The 18,492-nt window shown below is 43.7% G+C and overlaps 1 protein-coding gene across 1 annotated transcript; it reads right to left on the bottom strand.

Moving 5' to 3' along the window:
* Positions 1–990: 990 nt before the first annotated feature.
* Positions 991–11,668, bottom strand: LOC138796501 (vomeronasal type-2 receptor 26-like). Its single transcript, XM_069976108.1, has 2 exons — positions 11,623–11,668; positions 991–1,889 (listed from the first exon to the last, which is right to left on the bottom strand). Exons 1-2 carry the CDS (start codon positions 11,666–11,668, stop codon positions 991–993), a joined length of 945 nt encoding a protein of 314 aa, XP_069832209.1.
* Positions 11,669–18,492: the final 6,824 nt, after the last annotated feature.

Consider the following 18,492-nt stretch of genomic DNA (forward strand, 5'->3'; position numbering starts at 1 on the left):
AATTTTATGTTGGCCAATAGAAGGTATCACTCCTGAAATACTTTGATCACAAGTATCTACCACAATATTATAGAAAAAAACATAGTATTGCAGATAATAACGTAGGTACCCACAGATAAAGGGGGGAGGTTAGAGCTACTTTATATTAATGTATAATAAAACCTCACACCTTATTTCTGTTTCCGGCAGGATGGATTCTCCTTTTATAAGTTGTCTTCTGAGGGAGTGGTTGTACACTGCATCCAAGAGATAGAGGACTAGAGGAAAGAGTTTTGTGCACTGGTCACATGTCCCTCCGATGGAAGCCATCTTATGGACAGAGGATCCATTCACTGTGTGTGTGTGTGTGGGGGGGGAAGTGAACAAGAGGAATGAGCGTTATCATACATCAAAGAATGTCTGAACATCATGTGCTTTATTTTCAGTATACTTTATTTATTAATAAATATCCATAAAGTAAACACCCCCTTTGATTTGCCAAGTGCAGCCAATCCCAGTTGACCATTCATGGATTTATGAGCTCTAGTACAAACCTGAACAATGATTAATTGCTTTGGGTAAATCGGAAAGCTTTTGTTTCCTCCCATTGAGTCTGCATTTTGGGAAAGATATATTAAAAGGAAAAGTGGAGCTGCTGCTAATAACAACCAGAGTCCAACTTTCATTTCTCAGATGTCTTTAAAAAAATTAAAGAAGCGATCTGATAGGTTGATATGGGCAACTGCTACTCTACACAAAATTTAATAAATTTCCCTTGTTGACTGCAGGTTAAAATCAGGTTCAGGTTGATGGGTCTTGTATTTGTGTTTGTAGCTTTAATAATCTATAGTGTTCCTGGGAATAGTGGATGAGGTAATTACAGTATATGTACTTATACACATAGATGCCAGCACTAAACCATGTATACAAGCAAAAAGAAATGATGAAGCACCCGAATACAGAAACTGAACAGTGACCACAACATGGATGATATTCCCTATAGAGAATCATTCACATAATGCGTAACAAGTGTTCAGAACTCTTCTCTTCCGGCTTCATCAGGATATTGTAACATTTTGGTAAAAACATGCAGCTCAATATTCCTCCCCCTGAGGCCAATATGGCGAATATCTCTACAGTGACCATGTGTTTCCCTGTACTGCTCAGATAGGCCGGGATGGCACAGATCCAGACACTGCAGAACACCAGCATGCTGAAGGTGATGTACTTGGCCTCATTGTAGATATCAGGTAATGTCCTCACCAGGAAAGCTAGAACAAAGCTCACCGCTGCCAGAAACCCCATATAACCCAACATGAGGTAAAAGGCCAAGACTGACCCTTCATTACACTGAATGATGATCTTCCCAGGATAATCCAGGTTATACTCCTGATATGGAGGAGACAGTGACAACCAGATAACTGCATTCAGGATCTGAATAGATGAACAGACCAACACTACAGTATAAGGAAGCTTAACCCCCACACACTTTCTCCAGGGACTGTCAGGTCTGGTGGCCTTGAATGCTATGCAGACTATGATGGTCTTGGCCAGGACAGAAGACACGGCTACTGTGAAGAAGACCCCATAGAAGATTTGTCTCAGCATGCAGGTTATATCCACTGGGCGACCGATGAAGAGAAACACACAGAGTAAGCTGAACACGAGAGAGATCAGGAGAATGAAGCTGAGGGTCCGATTATTGGCTCTGACAATGGGAATGTTCCGGAATAAAGTGAATATTCCAATTATACATAAAGTTATAAGAGAGAGTAATATGGAGATGATGGAGAAGACTAAAGCAACAACATCAGTCTCATAGGACAAAAACTCCACATATCTCACAACACAATTGTTCTTCCCCTCATTCGGCCATTCATGGTCAGGACATCGCTGGCAATTTTCACTGTCTGGGAATAAAAAGCAGATAAACTGAGTAACTAGTCAGCATTTATCCGTTTATCTGCAGTGACCCAGAGGCACTAGGTGTTAGCTGTCTAGGTGTTATTGAACCGACTAGGCACTTGTCACAGTGGCAAGGAATGGTATTGTGCATCGCCAAATACACTGAAACACAATTTTTAGGTTGAACAGGTTTAGGTGCAAGAGCCAAAGAAAAACAGAGTCCAGTACTTAAACAGGTGAACAGTCTACTGTAGTTTTCAGAGCAATACAAAAATATACATGGCAATAAGGTGCAATATCAAAAAATATTGTACATCCTTTCATAAGGTAGACAACACCGATCACTTGATCTGGGTGCTTTGGTATATACTGTAGGTATGCATAGGTTTTGCATATTTAGACTTGACTTGTAGTACTGTAGGTTAAGTTAGGTTGGGCTTGTAATATAGACTTGTAGGAATATGCAACCAAGGGGACCTTACCTAGGAAGTAGCAGAACTCTGTCAAGGTGACTTGGTTGAAGAATACTTAATAGGAGAATGATCAATACCCACTGTTTGGAGAATAGTGCATCTTGCCAGAGAGATCATAGAGTGTCAGTTCTGGTAGCACAGGAACCGGGCTAGAACTACCTGGTGTAGCTAGCCACTCAAGATTACCATAGATGACTAAGCAAAGACCAATGGAGTATTTTGGTTGTAGTTGCACTTTGCTCCAGACATAGGTGAAGGTTGAACCTTAGTATTAGTTACCCCACTTACACTTTAGCAATGCATACTGGAACAGGGACACCAGCTACCCAGAACTCCTCTCTATACCACCTCTAGACTAGAAACTCTGTAGCAGGAATCATCAGGGAGCTTTATAGGGAAAGACAGGAATAATCTCTCATTGGTAGGGAACTTTCTGGAAAGGAAATAACTCAGACCTGTAATAGCTGGAAGTGTTTGAGGTACCCAGCTCAAGGACTGGAGAAAAAATAGCAAACATATCAAAGCGCAATGTTAACCCATTATATTCCCTTCAGCTGTGCTAAGGACCTAAGAATAGAGCAACACCTAATGGTGAACTCTAAAGTGCAGATCTTCAGCCTAGAGCATAGAAATACATACTACCTGATCACAGGTGTGCCAAGAACTGTAGTATCTATCTATCTATCTATCTATCTATCTATCTATCTATCTATCTATCTATCTATCTATCTCCTATCTATCTATCTATCTATCTATCTATCTATCTATCTATCCCGTTATTAAAGAGTGTGAACAATAAATATATAATGGCTGCAGTAAGGGTGTAATGATAACAGGGACACAGCACCACTGCTGCCAAAAAGGGCTGTGTTGGAAACTGTAGGGCTGCCTTTGTTCTGGCACAGTTACAAATGTATGTCAGGATTAGAATAGACATTACCCTTAGGGAAGCTATGTAACTAGAGCTGCAACAGCTGCAACAGCAGCGAAGGCATTGTGCCACCCCTTACTGCTAAAACCCAATGTAAAAAGAAAAAAAGGAAATATCCATTTAAGAGATTATACCACAGACGTTGCTTGCACAATAGATATCTTATGAACACATCTTCATTTATATTATAATAAAATAAAATATGAAATAATTTACCAAATTGATTTGCAAATTCCCCATTTGAACATGGGAGGCAGTCATAGCAGCAGCTGTGATATCCTTCTCGGGCGACTTTATAAATTCCTGGCAGACAGGGGTCATTACATCGACCTTTGGGCATCTACATATAAGTGAATAGATTCATGAATTAGATAGAGTTATTTTATTTAGTGCAGTGAAATGGGCGACCAAGGCTGCAGGTCAAGTAGCTGAGAGCAATAGTAAGTTTTGGAAAGATGAGGAGGAGGCCAACAGAGAAACAATTGTGTCTGGTCTTGCTTTTTGGTCTAGCACTTGTCTTCTAGTGTGGTTGCGTCCACACTGTTGCTGCACTAATAAGAGGAAACTCGGCAAGAGCACCCCCATAACCAATAAGGGGTGCAAGCCTCAAGCTTGCCTCCTTCATGTCCTACTAAAAGGGTCTTTAACTTGTAAATGGGCCGCAGATAAAAAACAAATTGAAAGGTTGCATTTAGAGATGAGCGAGGATGGGCGAGGATTGCCAAACTTCAATGTAAAGTTTAGGTTAGTGTCACTCATTATGCTTACATGTTCATGCTCCCCCAGGGTCCTTTTTCTCTTGTCCGGTTCCGTCGTCTTCTCCAGTAAAGGCCCACTTAGCCAATTCCAGGCTAACTGGGATGAGACAGCACCACGGTCTGTGATTGGCTGAAAGTTCTGTCACTCTTCTTTAAGGAGTGTCAGCTTACTCAGCCAAGGACAGGCTCACAGGGACAAAACAGCACCCCGGCCTGTGATTGGCTGTGTGGATTGTCACTCTAGAGACAAGAGTGACAGCCCACTTAACCAATCATAGGATGCAGAGCTGCCCCGTCCCAGTCAGCCTGTGATTAGCTGAGCGGGCCTTCACCAGAGAAGATGACAAGACGGGATCAGAGTGCCACAAAGAGACATAGGAAGAGCGCGGACGGGTAAGAATAACTTTTTATTTTTCTTTTAATGTGCGGCCACTCCATATAATATGTCCCATATAGTAACAATGCCTCTTGTGCACTAATACTATAAAAGTGCCTCCTATGCCCCCATACAGAAATGGTGCCTCTGTAATTTCAAAATGTGTTATGTGCCTCCATACTGCAAAACTGCCCACTGTGTCATTCATATTGGAATGTACAATGGACAAATGGAAAAAAAAATTAAAGGTCCTGTTGCTGTGAACAATAAGTGTCCCTTAAGGGTGCGTTCACACCTACAGGATCTGCAGCTGATTTTCTGCAGCAGATTTCATTTAAATAACTGAACACAGCATCAAATCTGCTGCAGATCTGCTGCAGATCCTGTAGGTGTGAACGCACCCTAAAGGAGAATTCTGGGCTGGGGTGAATTTTGGCAGTGTGCCAGGGAGGATGAAAGAAGTTACACAGACCCACATATCTTGATCCAGCTCTGATACTGGTATCAATCAGCTCTGGTCCCTCGCTTGCTTCCTGGTTAGAGAGGACCTGGGATGTGATGTCAGCGGCTAAGGCGGGGAGGTGAGTCCATGTTGTAGCTTTTAACACAACCCCTTGGCAATCTGCAAAAAATCACCCCAGCCCGGATTTCTCCTTTAATATATTGAGGGATTGTTAGGATTCAGCTACAGGATGACACAAGGACCAGAGGGCCCTGAAGCTGGCACCCGCCCCGCTGTCCCTACCAACTTACCTTAGAAGCCCTAAACGACAACTGACAACTGGACGGCTAACACACAAAAACAAAAAAAAATGCAACAGCTCACCGCAATGACAAGATACAGACCCACTACAGACATGAAAATAGTTAAAAGTAGCCCCCCCCCCAACTGCCAAAAAAACCCCCACAAATGGTGTAAACTACTCCACCACATTACGGTGGCCTCATACACGGGGCAGTCCTACACTGTACTATGACATGAAATATGCCTATGCTCTGGGCATGCAAGATCTGTCTTATACTGGCACAAGTAATTACACCATCTGGGTGGGATAGGTGAAGTGCATGACCAAGTAGAGGCAGCCACTCCCCCATCTGGAACACAGGGGAAAAAAAGACAAACTTGGTCAGCTCTCCTAGAACACCATTCACAGTAGGCAGGAGCATGTTGCTATGGCTGAAGTTGCAAACACACAAAAAACATTTTAAAAAGTCTGTATTTTGCCATTGCGGTGAGCTGTTGCATTTTTTGTGTTTTTGTGTGTTTGCAACTTCAGCCATAGCAACGTGCTCCTGCCTAGTGTGAATGGTGTTCTAGGAGAAATGGATGGCAAACCCTGTTCTCAACTTAAGTGCCACACAGAACAAAACAAGACAAACACACACAATAAGGCAATGTCAGAGGTCCGGGTCAATAACACACGAGCAGCACAGTACAATACAGAATCCAGGAGGGTAGTCAAATAGTCAAGAGCCAGAAGTCACAAAACCAGAGAAGCAATGCAGGAAATAATTCTAGGTCAAGATACACTATCATTTTTTGTGCCATGATCTCTAGTTTTTATTAGTAAGATTTTTTTCTAGATGAAACGTATGGATCACTTTTTATAATTGTATCATTTTTTAAAATCATTTTAAAAAGCGATCTCTGCATTTGTTTTACCACTTTTTGTTCACGTCGTTCACTGTGCAGGAATATTAATGTTTTATTTTAGTAGATCGGATTATTACGCACGGTATTATTTGTTAGCTTTATTATTTTTATGTGTTTTATGTATAAAATGGGAAGGGGGGGGCGTGACATTCTCTCCTCCATCCCCACGGGAAAGGCCCCTTGATCAGCCGGCCTCCCGATACTTTATTATAAGAAATTTAAGGAGGCCCTCTTGCCCCATTTCACAGCCCTATGCAATTCCATCTTCGCTGGCCAGCAACTTCCTCACCAATCACTGGAAGCATACATTATGGTGCTGCCAAAAGAGGGTAAACCCACTGATCTTTGCCAGAGTTACCGGCCGATTTCTCTGCTTAATGCAGATGTTAAATGGTGGGCGAAGTTGCTGGCACACCGAATAAATGTTTTGCTACCCCGCCCTTATTGGGCCCGAACAGGTGGGATTTATCCCCATGAGAGAAGGGAAACACAACACAGTGAGAGTCATTAATGCAATCTGTCATGCTAGAGTCACAGGCTTGCCACTAGTCCTTCTCGGCACAGATGCCGAGAAGGCATTTGATCGCGTAAACTGGGCCTTCATATCAACGACCCTGAGTAAATTTTAATTCCCCCCTGCCTTCATATCAGCCATTTTATCACTATATGCTAGTCCACATGCCCGAATAAGGGTCAATGGGACCTTATCGCCTACATTCCATATTAGCAACGGAACCAGGCAAGGTTGCCCCCTATCACCCTCCCTTTTTGTTCTCACCCTCAAAACCCTTATCCAGCGCATATGACAAGATAGCCAGCTGACAGGCATTAAGATTGGAGGATTTGAACACAAACAGCAGCCTTCGCAGATGATCGGCTCCTTTTCATAACAAACCCCTCTAAGACTATTCCCCGGCTGATTACCCTGTTTGACTCATTCAGCGAAGTGTCACAAAGTCCGAGGCCCTCAACATTAATACCCCTACCCATATCTTTAATAAATTGTGCATCTCTCTCCCCTTCACCTGGGCCACCTCATCTATCCGCTACTTAGGTATACAAGTGACCCCCGACCCCGCTCTTCTATATACAACAAATTACACAACCCTCTTAGCCAAAACCAAAACGGGCTTGAAAAAAGTTAATATCCCCTTCATGTCCTGGATGGGTAGAAAAAACTATCTTAAAACATATATTCTCCCCCAATTCCTATACATGTTTCAAGCCCTCCCTATACAGATACCAACCCTCTTCTTCTCACAGACACGCCGACTTTTTTTTCCCAGTTTATATGGGCTAACAAACCCCCTAGACTTGTACACCGCTATCTCAGACTTAGGAAATCTAACGGTGGTTTTGGGTTGCCAGAACTACGTCTATATCACACTGCTTCCTTATTAAGTAGATGGTGCTGGCTCGCTTCCCCTGCTACTGAAAAGTGCCCTCCATGGCTGCACATGGAACTGTCCCTAATATCGAATACTGACATGGTGTGTCTATGGACCAGTCACATTACTATGAGCCCACATTTCTCCAAATATCCAGTGCTAAAAGCATCTATTCTAGCTGCCCACACTCTATATAAATCCTCAGCTTCATTTCACCCACCATCTCCACAAATGCCCCTGACACTAATACCAGCATACTTGCTAGGGAAAAGAATAACCCCCCTGCCACTATGGGAAAGGCTACCTAGACAGCATATTGCATCATGCATGCCTCAGAAGGTCAAAGACTTGCAGGACCTACTTCCGACATCTATCCGCAACCAACCACAATATGTAGTTGCTTTGGCTGATCTCTCTACGCTAAGTAATAAGTTCACAAAGACCCATTTGCCCTCACGCCCGGCAAATTGGTTGGACAAACTACTCACCTCTCCAAAACCCGCTAAAAAGCTGCTGTCCAAATTTTACTCGGCTTTGACCGAGCCTACCACTAACTATAAACCTGCTTATATATTAGCGTGGGAAAAGGGATTACACAAGGTCTTCACACCGCAGGATATTACCACTCTTACTAATAATTCATATGGGTTTTCCTGCTGTGTGAAGACCCAAGAGAGTTCATACAAACTGCTTACCAGATGGTATAAAACCCCCTCGTTTTTGTTTAAGGCAGGCCTCACATCATCAGACGCTTGCTGGCGTTGCCATCAGACAACAGGCACTTATTTACATTTATGGTGGGACTGTACCATTATAAAACCCTTCTGGTCCACGGTTAAAAGAATTATGGAGAAAGTGCTGGGGACAACGCTAGACCTCACTGATACACTAATCTTACTTTGGCTCCCTAGTAGAACTTTCCACCCAAAAAAACATGATCTTGCCACTCACCTTCTTACTGCAGCTAAACTATTAATCCCATTGTATTGGCGATCTCTCACAGCGCCACCAATCCCAGAATGGGAGGCCAAATGTGACCAGCTAGCTAGATTAGAGGAATTAGTAAGTTGGGAGAGGGGTACAAGTAAACAATACCTAAAAATTTGGCAACCATGGCTGAAATATAGGAATCTCCTCTAATAGGCCATAATATGAATCCATATGGCTAAACCCAAAGGAACCAATTAGCCTCATCCCCACACTAGTAGAGCACCCCAAAGCCCTACAATATACATATTCCGCACCCAGATTGACCCGGTATCGATACTGCCCAGATACTGTTATACTGTATGTGATGTGTATTCAGTTATTAATGACTCAGTTATATAGTCATTGGTTTAAACATTGTTTATTCCCTCTCCCTCTCCCCCTCCCCCCCTTACCCCCCCCCCCCCAACTAGTGAACAGGATCATCAATATTCCTAGGAATGTGGAATGTGTAGCTAGAATCGCAATATGCACAATTGGATATCATGTATGATATGTTTTGTTCCTACTTTCTATGTTACCTGTTTCTTGGGGGACTTATCCCACAGTTTGCCTCTGTATGTTGTTTATTATATAAAAACAATAAAACATGGTTTATAAAAAAAAAAAATGGGAAGGGGGGTAATTTTCACTTTTATTAGGAGAGGGGCTTGGGGACCTTTTTTAAAACTTTTATGGACTTATTTCTTTCACATATTTTTAGTCCGGGAACTTTTACATTGATGCATTACATTGCATGCACTGATCCCTGCTATGCCATAGCATAGCAGGGTTCAGTGTTATCGGCGATCTTCTGATAGAGCCTACCTGTGGCAGACTGTATCAGAAGACTAAAGACCTAACTGCATGGAGGAAGGTAAGGGACCTCCGGCAGTCAGGCCATGCAATCGGGACCCCCGCAGACACGCTGTGGGGGTCCTGACCAGTAAGTGACAGGAAATGCTCCTGTCACTTACACTTAAACACCACAGCCTTCACCATCAATGGCGGGCCGCATCGATCGCATGGCCGCCCGCCATTGATGGTGAGGGCGTGGCTGCAGATAGCAGCCAGTCCTCACCGCCTATGGAGCCAGCTCAGCTCCTGAGCCCGCTCCATAACCCAGCACCCCTGCAGGGTATACATTTACACCCTTCTGCATTAAGGCCAAGGCAGTGGGGGGCGTAAATGTTTGCCCATGGTCGTTAGGGGGTTAAATTCTTATGTCCCATCCATCAAAACATCAGACGGCCTTTTATTTTAGTGATTTTTTAAATTGTTTTGTAAAAGGTGGTGATGGTTTAAGAAAATGTTATTTTTATTTTTTAAATAAATATAATATGATGGAGGCCATAAAAATTAAACTTAAAAAAAAAAAAAAAAATAACTTAAAGGGGTTGGCCACTATATAGTAACATTGCTCAGTGTACAGTATTAGTAAGTGTACTCACAGCCCTTACTCAAAGCAGCTCCCTGTGTACCTCATACAGTTAAAATCACAGTCCCCTCATCCAGGCTGTGATGCCCTATTCTGTGGTGTTTCTGTCCAAGAAATGGCTGAAATGGAGAAGCATGTTACCATGCCCCCCCTCCCAGTGTCCACCACCGAGCCTGTGTATGCCTATGGTGGACACTAGGGGGCCGGGCATGGTCACATGCTCCTCCATGTCAGCCATTTCTTGGACAGAAACACCACAGGCAGCTGCTCAGGGGCGTAGCTAATGTCTCATGGGCCCTGGTGCAAGAGGTCAACTTACAGCCATGATTTTGTGACAAAGGTTCTGCAGGGCTGCTGCGACTAAATCTATGATGTGGACAATGCCAGAAGCAGATTGCGCCATTCACTGCAAAGTGCCCGTGCTGAGAATACTGAAGCTCAACTCCTAAACAATGTATGGGAGCTGCAGTAACTCAGCATAGCAACTACATAGGGAAGGAAGTTGTTTGCTTTTTGCCCCGTTCACGGTGAAGAACAGTCGGTTTTTGGCACTATGATCACATATTGATATCCTATCCTGAGAACCAGTAATAAAATGAGGAATTGGAACTACTATAGGTGGGTAATGGGTAAATTTTAATAAATGTATATGTGTATTTTTACCACTTACGCTTACTGGCCTGACTGTCCCCAATACACTGGCTGGCTGATCTGGCTGCTTCCTGCTGGGCTGGCTTGTGGCCACCAGTCTCAGTCTGCCTCTGTCTGCCTCTGTCTGTAGGCTTAAAGGAGAAGTCCAGTGATTTTAAATAACTGACAGCCATCAGGGGCAGGGGGAACATAATAAAGTTGTTCCTGCAGCATCGATACAGCATTGGACAGGTATGGGGAGAGGTGAGTAATGATGGTTTACAATGTCCCCCCCCCCTGCCGTTTCAAATATTTTCCTTTAAGATGCTGCCCCAGCTCCACTTCCAGGGCAATGTGTTCTCAGTCCGGAGACCTGACACTGCAGTCTGCATCCTCAGCACACAGACACGATTCCCGAAAACTATACAGGGAACAAATATTGTCAGTTGTACATATACCAACATACCGGGGGCATCTATCCTTTCTGCTGCCTAAGGGAGGAAATTCGGCGGAATTCCACTGAATTTACTCAGTGTGAACTGGCCCTAAGACCAAAAGTCACACAGCCTCACACTAAGCAGTACTAGTGATATCACTATGATGGGTATATGCAACACAATGCAGGAACAAGCGTGCAGGCAGAATAGACATATCTACAATATCATGAGTTGTTTATTACACCCAGATGTACATGAATGCAAACACCTGTTACACCTACATGACATATAGTTACACATGTACACTAGGACACAGTACAGATCCTCCCCACCCTGTTGAGGGGCTCTGGGATCCATCTTTAGGGGAGCAGTGAGGGGGCTGGATATATCTGGTGGGCACAGGACTATGAAGCCAGCACTGCCCTGATCCTGCTCTTCCAGGCTGCATCCACACAGACTGATCTTGCCCCATCTTCTCTCCCCCTGACTCTCTGCAGCCCACACAGACTAATGTTAGCCAGGCCGCAGCAGCCATATATGACAGGAGAGGTGAGAGGAGGGGGAGTGGAGGGGGAGAGTAACCTCTGACATCACTGATCTCAGGAGAACTGGACAGAACAGGACATAATACTCATCACAGCTGCCCTCCTGCTCCATCACACACAGACAGTGACACAGAACCCTCACCTTCTGTCACTGCTGACTCCCGGGATTCAGAAGAAGAAAGAGCCATCTGAGGTCTGACTTCAGCTCTCACTTCCCCTCATGTGTGGAGCCAGGGACACACAGTCTCCTACTGCCGTAACTGGCGGAGGGGCCTGGGCCCTGCAGAGTTCTGACAGAGGGGAGATCAGTACACACAAGTACTAGGCGGACCCCAGCAATGGGAACAGAAGTGGGGATGGGAAGGTTCCCAGTCGGGCCCCCCTGGATGACGGGCCGGGTCGCCATGGTGATCGCTGCGACAGGGGTAGCTACGCCACTGGAGCTGCTGTAAGTAATGGCTGTGAGTACATTTACTAATACTGTACCCTGAACAATTTTACTACAAAGTGGCCAACCCCTTTAAGTTTACAGAATCTTGTGGAATATATTAACTGCTTAAAGGGGTACTCCGGCCATTTAAAATGTTTGCTCTAGTGCTTAGGCTGCATGAAATACTATAAACAGCCTATTCTTACCTAACCATGCTCCCCCAGGGTGCGCCTGCAGTGTCATTAGCATCCCCTGCTGCAGAGATGGACAATCTGCTCAGCCTATAATTGACCGTGGCACTAACTCGCTCCAGTCAGTGATTGGCTCAGTGGGTTGTCAAGTCCATCTTAGAAGAAGTTCAGTAGGGATAACTGAAGACGCTGCAGGAGAACTACCGTGGTAATGGGGTTAAGTAAAAATATGCTGTTTATTGTTTTCTAAGCTGCCCCATTCTAAGCAGGCACACTTGTCATTGGTGCCAAAAAGGGTAAATGAAGTGTAGGTTTTGTTGTCAAACTGAATCACCTGCAAAATTTCATAGGAGTTTTTCCTGTCCTTAATTTAAAAAAAAAAGTGATTTTAGAGTAGAGATGCTACAGGGGGTAAAACAGACCTGTTAGTATTGATGAGTGAACATGTTCGTACGAACATGACGCTAATTGTTTGTGTTTACGCACAATTTGTTCGATGATCGGAATGGTTATAAGTATAACAATCATTTTCTAACATATTTGAACTTGCGAATGTACTCAACTGCGTAATTTACGCTGTGCACCTGAAAAACTGTACTTATATGCATAGACCAAAACGTACTCTTCTACTAAACGTTCATTATTTGTCTTTCAATAGGCTTTTAAAATAGTTGTTCAGTCTTATTTCCTGTAAGATTATTGGTTTTAAAACTTTTTTCCTTTGATAAAGATAAAAAGATTAAGGGCATGGATCCCAGGTCAAGAGGTGAGAGATACAAGCTGCCATGGACTGAATGAGGACTGTGGCAAAATAGCAAGCAGGACTGGGACCAAACTGCAAGCCAAACCAAACTCAGCTAAGAGTAAACACAATTTAATTTGAAAAAGCTCTGTTATCATTGCCACTACCTGGCCGGTATGATATAAAGAACTTTTGTTATATTTTTTATTATTTCCCTTGCAGACATATGAAAATGTGTTGAAAAAATATGGCATGAATTGCACTATTGCCTTGTAACACTGAGTACAGTACAGTAACGATGAATTTAGCAAAGTAAAGATTTAAATTAACCAACTATTTAGTAATCTGATTAAGCAGGAACTCCACTGAGCAGGAATACTGGGTTAACTTCCCCCACTGCACCCACATACTGGTTTGACTGGACACTGGCTGCACAGCACCCACACACTGGGATACTAAGTAGGTTCACTGCACCCACAGACTGCTTTGTATGGGCGCTTGCTTTAAAGCACTCATACCCTGGGATACCAATGTGTTAACTTCACCCACAGCACCAGGAGACTGGTTTGAATGGACATTGGCTTCACAGCCCTCACACACTGTTATACCAATGGGTTATCTTCTCCTAAAGCACCCACAGACTAGTTTGAAAGGACACTGACTTCATGGTTTGAATGGACACTGGCTTCACAGCCTCCACAGACTGGATTCACTAGAGACTGGCTCAAAAGTACCTGCAGACTGGTTTGAATGGACAATGGCTTTAAATTACCCACAGGCTGGTTTTAATGGACACTGGCTTCACAGCACCCACAGATTGTATTCACTGGAGAATGGCCCCTCAGCATCCACACACTAGAATACCAATGGTCAACCATCCACAGCACCAACAGCCTGGATTCATTGTACACTGACAATTTCTTCGACACACTGGGATAACTTCATCAACATCACCCACAGACACCCACAGTGGACTCTCCTATCCTGTCATGTCCTCTCTCTCTCTCTCTCTCTTATCTCCCTGCCTTGCACTAAATTCCTGCTTTGATTCTTTTGTAATGTGCACACACATTACTTCTCACCTCCAGGAAGTGGATCACATTTTATACAGGGTGAGTGGGGGGCCCAGTGGGGCTTGCAGGTTATTGGACAGCTGCAAGTAATTATGGATTATCCCTTGCCCCCGTCAAATGACAGTACTGTAACTAAACATGTTTATCAGCTATTACGGCCATCATGTTTAGCGAATTTGTTAAGGAATCCCACAGAATACGCTTTGAAAATTCTGTTATCTCTAATAAACTAAATAACTAAAGGAATTATTATTATTTTATATACTTAAAAAGCTTACTTTTCTTTTATAGTTGTATATGTTTGAAGCACTTACTCTGCGATTGTTATTATGAAAAATATTACTTTTGTGCAAAGCGTGAGCTATAATATAGACAGCAATAGTCAACTGGTAAGGAGTCGAGTCTCCATAAAAAGTATACTTTGTATTAAGTTGCATTTCCACAGAACAATTCCGAAATGGATATTGATGAAATAACGGCAAAAGAGTATCTTTTAATTTATTTCCTGAATAGCAATGGAATAAAGTCATCCAGATTTCTTCCAGCAACCCATCAGAAGGCCGATCAGATAACTGAAGAATATTAAAAAACTCTTTTCCAGGAACAGTTTGACTGTAAACAGAAAACACTAAACTACAGTTAGCAAGAACTCCACTTTTACTGTAATATATAAGGTCTTTCGCATGTGACCATGAGCTCGGAAGTATAAGAGTCTTTTTATTTAGAACATAAGCTGCATTGTACAAAAACCTGATGTAATTCATGCTATAGGAACCACGGATGATAATAACATCCGTAGTGGAGGTCTGTAAAGCTGGAGGGATATAGTTAGAGTTATTATTCGCAGACACAGGAATACTGAATTCTACACAGATCTCATGGGATATAAATAATTTGCTCAGTTGTTGTAGTTCTCGCCGTCCACTGTCATCATCTGATGTGATGATTCCGACCCAATTCCACTGAAATTTTTTTAATAATTTCACAATTGCTGAATGTTGTATATTGTCACTGGTGACTGTGCGGAAGAAGTTTGGATAAAGCTTTTTGTCACTTAGAAGTGGATCTCTTGCACCATAACTGATCTAGGATAAAGGAAAAGAAAGACGTGTCAGTTGGTTCCAACCATGGATCCCGGCAAGGTACCTTATGTATGTGAGATCATCAGAGTTATGGCTCAACAGTCCCAAAAGATTCAGCATCAGCCCCAACAGATCCAGCAACAGTCCCAGCAGACTGAACAACAGTCCACCATCTTACAGCAGCAAAAGCAGATCCTACCTATATCTCCACCATCTCAGGTGTCTGTGAAGTCTCCTGTAGGTCAGAAACTATGCCTCACACTCCCTTCCAAGTATGGTGGAGTCCCAAAGATGTGTAGAGGGTTTGTGTCCAAGTGCACCAAGCACATAGAGTTGATGTCCAACCAGTTCACCACCGAATGCTCTAAGGTAGCTTTCTTCATCAGCCTCCTGGTCTGGGTGACACCGCTGCGGGACAGAGATGACCCGGTTACTGCTAACCTCCAGAAGTTCCTCTCTGAGTTCTGGAGTTTGTTTGAGGAACCAGCTCATGCATCCTCTGTTGAGACAGCCCTCCTTAACCTGTGGCAAAATCCAAAACAGTAAAAAGGAGATATTGTCCTTGCGCAGACCAAGTGTAAAATCTCTAGTTTATTAATACATACATATCCATAGGTAACGCGTTTCGAGAGTCCTATGCTCTCTTTATCAAACCTCCAGGATGATTAAAAGCAATACATAGATCCAGTCCATATATACCCTCATACATATGTCAGGCCTGCCCACATGTGGGCCACAACGGAAGTCCAAACATAATCTGTAATATACCAAGCTACATTACAGTCGCGCAACCCAACTGTCCATCATATAGTGTAACCCTGACGTATCACATAATTCAGAATGCATAAATAAATGAATAAATATAAGCAAATCTCGTAAACTCACCATGCGCTCCCTCACGGGCTCTGCGTCTGTCAAGGACCTTGGCGCATGCGCACTCTGGTCCTACGCACCTAGGCAACCGAAGACGCCAAAGGTCCTGTGTGTGTTGATCGCAGAAGGGAAAAGGAGGTTGGATTAACCCTTATTGATCTCGAGAAACTCAAAGAGAACAGTATATAGTCCTCTGTGTTACTATACTCTGCTTAAGTGTTAAATTAACATTCCGTATTATCTTTTACATGTAAAAAGCCTTGGAATAAACTAGATGAATAGTACATCCCCCCTGACTGACCTGCGTAAAATGCACGCAGAGTATAGTAACACAGAGGACTATATACTGTTCTCTTTGAGTTTCTCGAGATCAATAAGGGTTAATCCAACCTCCTTTTCCCTTCTGCGATCAACACACACAGGACCTTTGGCGTCTTCGGTTGCCTAGGTGCGTAGGACCAGAGTGCGCATGCGCCAAGGTCCTTGACAGACGCAGAGCCCGTGAGGGAGCGCATGGTGAGTTTACGAGATTTGCTTATATTTATTCATTTATTTATGCATTCTGAATTATGTGATACGTCAGGGTTACACTATATGATGGACAGTTGGGTTGCGCGACTGTAATGTAGCTTGGTATATTACAGATTATGTTTGGACTTCCGTTGTGGCCCGCATGTGGGCAGGCCTGACATATGTATGAGGATATATATGGACTGGATCTATGTATTGCTTTTAATCATCCTGGAGGTTTGATAAAGAGAGCATAGGACTCTCGAAATGCGTTACCTATGGATATGTATGTATTAATAAACTAGAGATTTTACACTTGGTCTGCGCGAGGACAATATCTCCTTTTTACTGTTTTGGATTTTGCCATTGATCACGCACACCTTGAGTCTGCGGTGGAGAGTCCCCAGCAGCGACCATCTTCTATCTTGCTACCTTGAATGTGCTTCATAGTGGTTGTGACTTATCACAACCACACCAGGTGAGCCTATACCTATATGTGTTGCATGATTGCTACCTATTTACACAGTGTCATGCTATGAGGCGCTCTGCCTTGCGTTTTTTCTGTTTTCCTCATCTCCTTAACCTGTGACAAGGGAACTCTTCTGTGGGCGAATACGCCATTAAGTTCCACACACTGGCGGCTGAACTGGATTGGAACAACGCTGCTCTGGTAGCCACCTTCAAAAAGGGCCTCTCCAGCCTTGTGAAGGACGCACTATCCTGTCGTGATCTTCCAACCTCCTTAAATGACTTGATCCACCTTGCCACTTTGATTTACGTCCACTTCTCTGGGCGAGAGGAGGAAGTTCGGCTAGAAAAAGAATCACACTGTCCCCGTCGCACATACCGTTTGGCACCGGCTTTCCGCTTGGGAAATGCCCGCACCTAGGTCTGGTGGTACAGGCCTCCCTAGGTGTGCACGCTTCCTCTCCACACCTGTCTATACCAGCTACGGTTCTGGCAGCATCAGGGCAACGTTTCCTGTCCAACGCCTTCCTGGATTTGGGCTCTGCGGGCAACTTTATTGTGGCCTCCTTGGTCCAGAAATGGCATATTCCATTGACCCGACTGCCCAGACCACTGTCCATCTCCACAGTCACCAACGAGTCTCTCAAGTAGGGGCGCTGCAATTTGAAAAAAATCACCTTCTACGTCCTCTCCAGTTCCTCTTGCGACATCCTGTTGAGACTTCCTTGGCTGAAGCTCAATGCTTCCAGCCTAGACTGGAGGACCAGGCATATCCTGCGTTGAGGACCGGATTGCCACAACCGTTGTTTGAATATGCCTCAGTTCCAGTGCCCTTTGTCTCTGGCAGATCCCACCAAGCCATTACCGAGTATTCCAGCTGAATATCGAGATTTGGTGGACGTATTCACCCTTACGATTGTCCCATAGATCTCCTTCCCAGAACAATTCCTCCCCTTTCTGTCCCAGAGACCGAAGCCATGTCCGCATACATAAAAGAGAACCTACAGAAACCTACCAGCATCTGGTCATGCCCTTCGGTCTGTGCAATGCCCAGGCGGTCTTCCAGGAATTTGTTATCAAAATCGTCTGAGACCTTCTCTACACCTGTGTCCTCTATCTGGATGACATACTGGTATACTCTCCGGACTTGCCTACCCACGTGAAACATGTCCGCCAAAAGCCAACTGTCTGTACGCCAAATTGGAAAAGTGCATGTTTCGTAATACAGTAGTGTCGTTCACTGGACACCAACTCAGATAGTGAATATAGAATCCTTGCTTAGTAGAACAATCAATGATATAGAAAGGATAAGCTTAAAATTGACAATTTTATTAGATATACATTAAAATACATAATGAAACAAAGTATATACAACAATCTTGGGCCTAGGAGCGGGGTAGTCAGTCAGACTGTCTCTGTCATGTCTAGGAAACCTCCGTCCATACTCCACAGAGATATATTCCACTGTTCTGACACAACAAGAATTACCACTACCTACTCCAGGCTATCATACAGTGCTAATACACCAAAACTGAAAACATGTGCTCCTAAAGGTCATACGGCCTTATTCAATCCGGTTGTGACCACATATAGGATGCCAACACACCACCTTTCCCAACGCGTTTCTGTATTAGTGTCGGTTA

Source organism: Dendropsophus ebraccatus, chromosome 7 (assembly GCF_027789765.1).
Source record: "Dendropsophus ebraccatus isolate aDenEbr1 chromosome 7, aDenEbr1.pat, whole genome shotgun sequence".
Classification (NCBI taxonomy): domain Eukaryota; kingdom Metazoa; phylum Chordata; class Amphibia; order Anura; family Hylidae; genus Dendropsophus; species Dendropsophus ebraccatus.

Bases quoted from the DNA above. Each gene is read 5' to 3' on its own strand.
- LOC138796501 (XM_069976108.1), bottom strand. From the start codon at position 11,668: ATGGCTCTTTCTTCTTCTGAATCCCGGGAGTCAGCAGTGACAGAAG. The intron at 1,890-11,622 runs GTGAGGGTTCTG...TTTTATTCCCAG, and splicing joins GGAGTCAGCAGTGACAGAAG to ACAGTGAAAATTGCCAGCGA.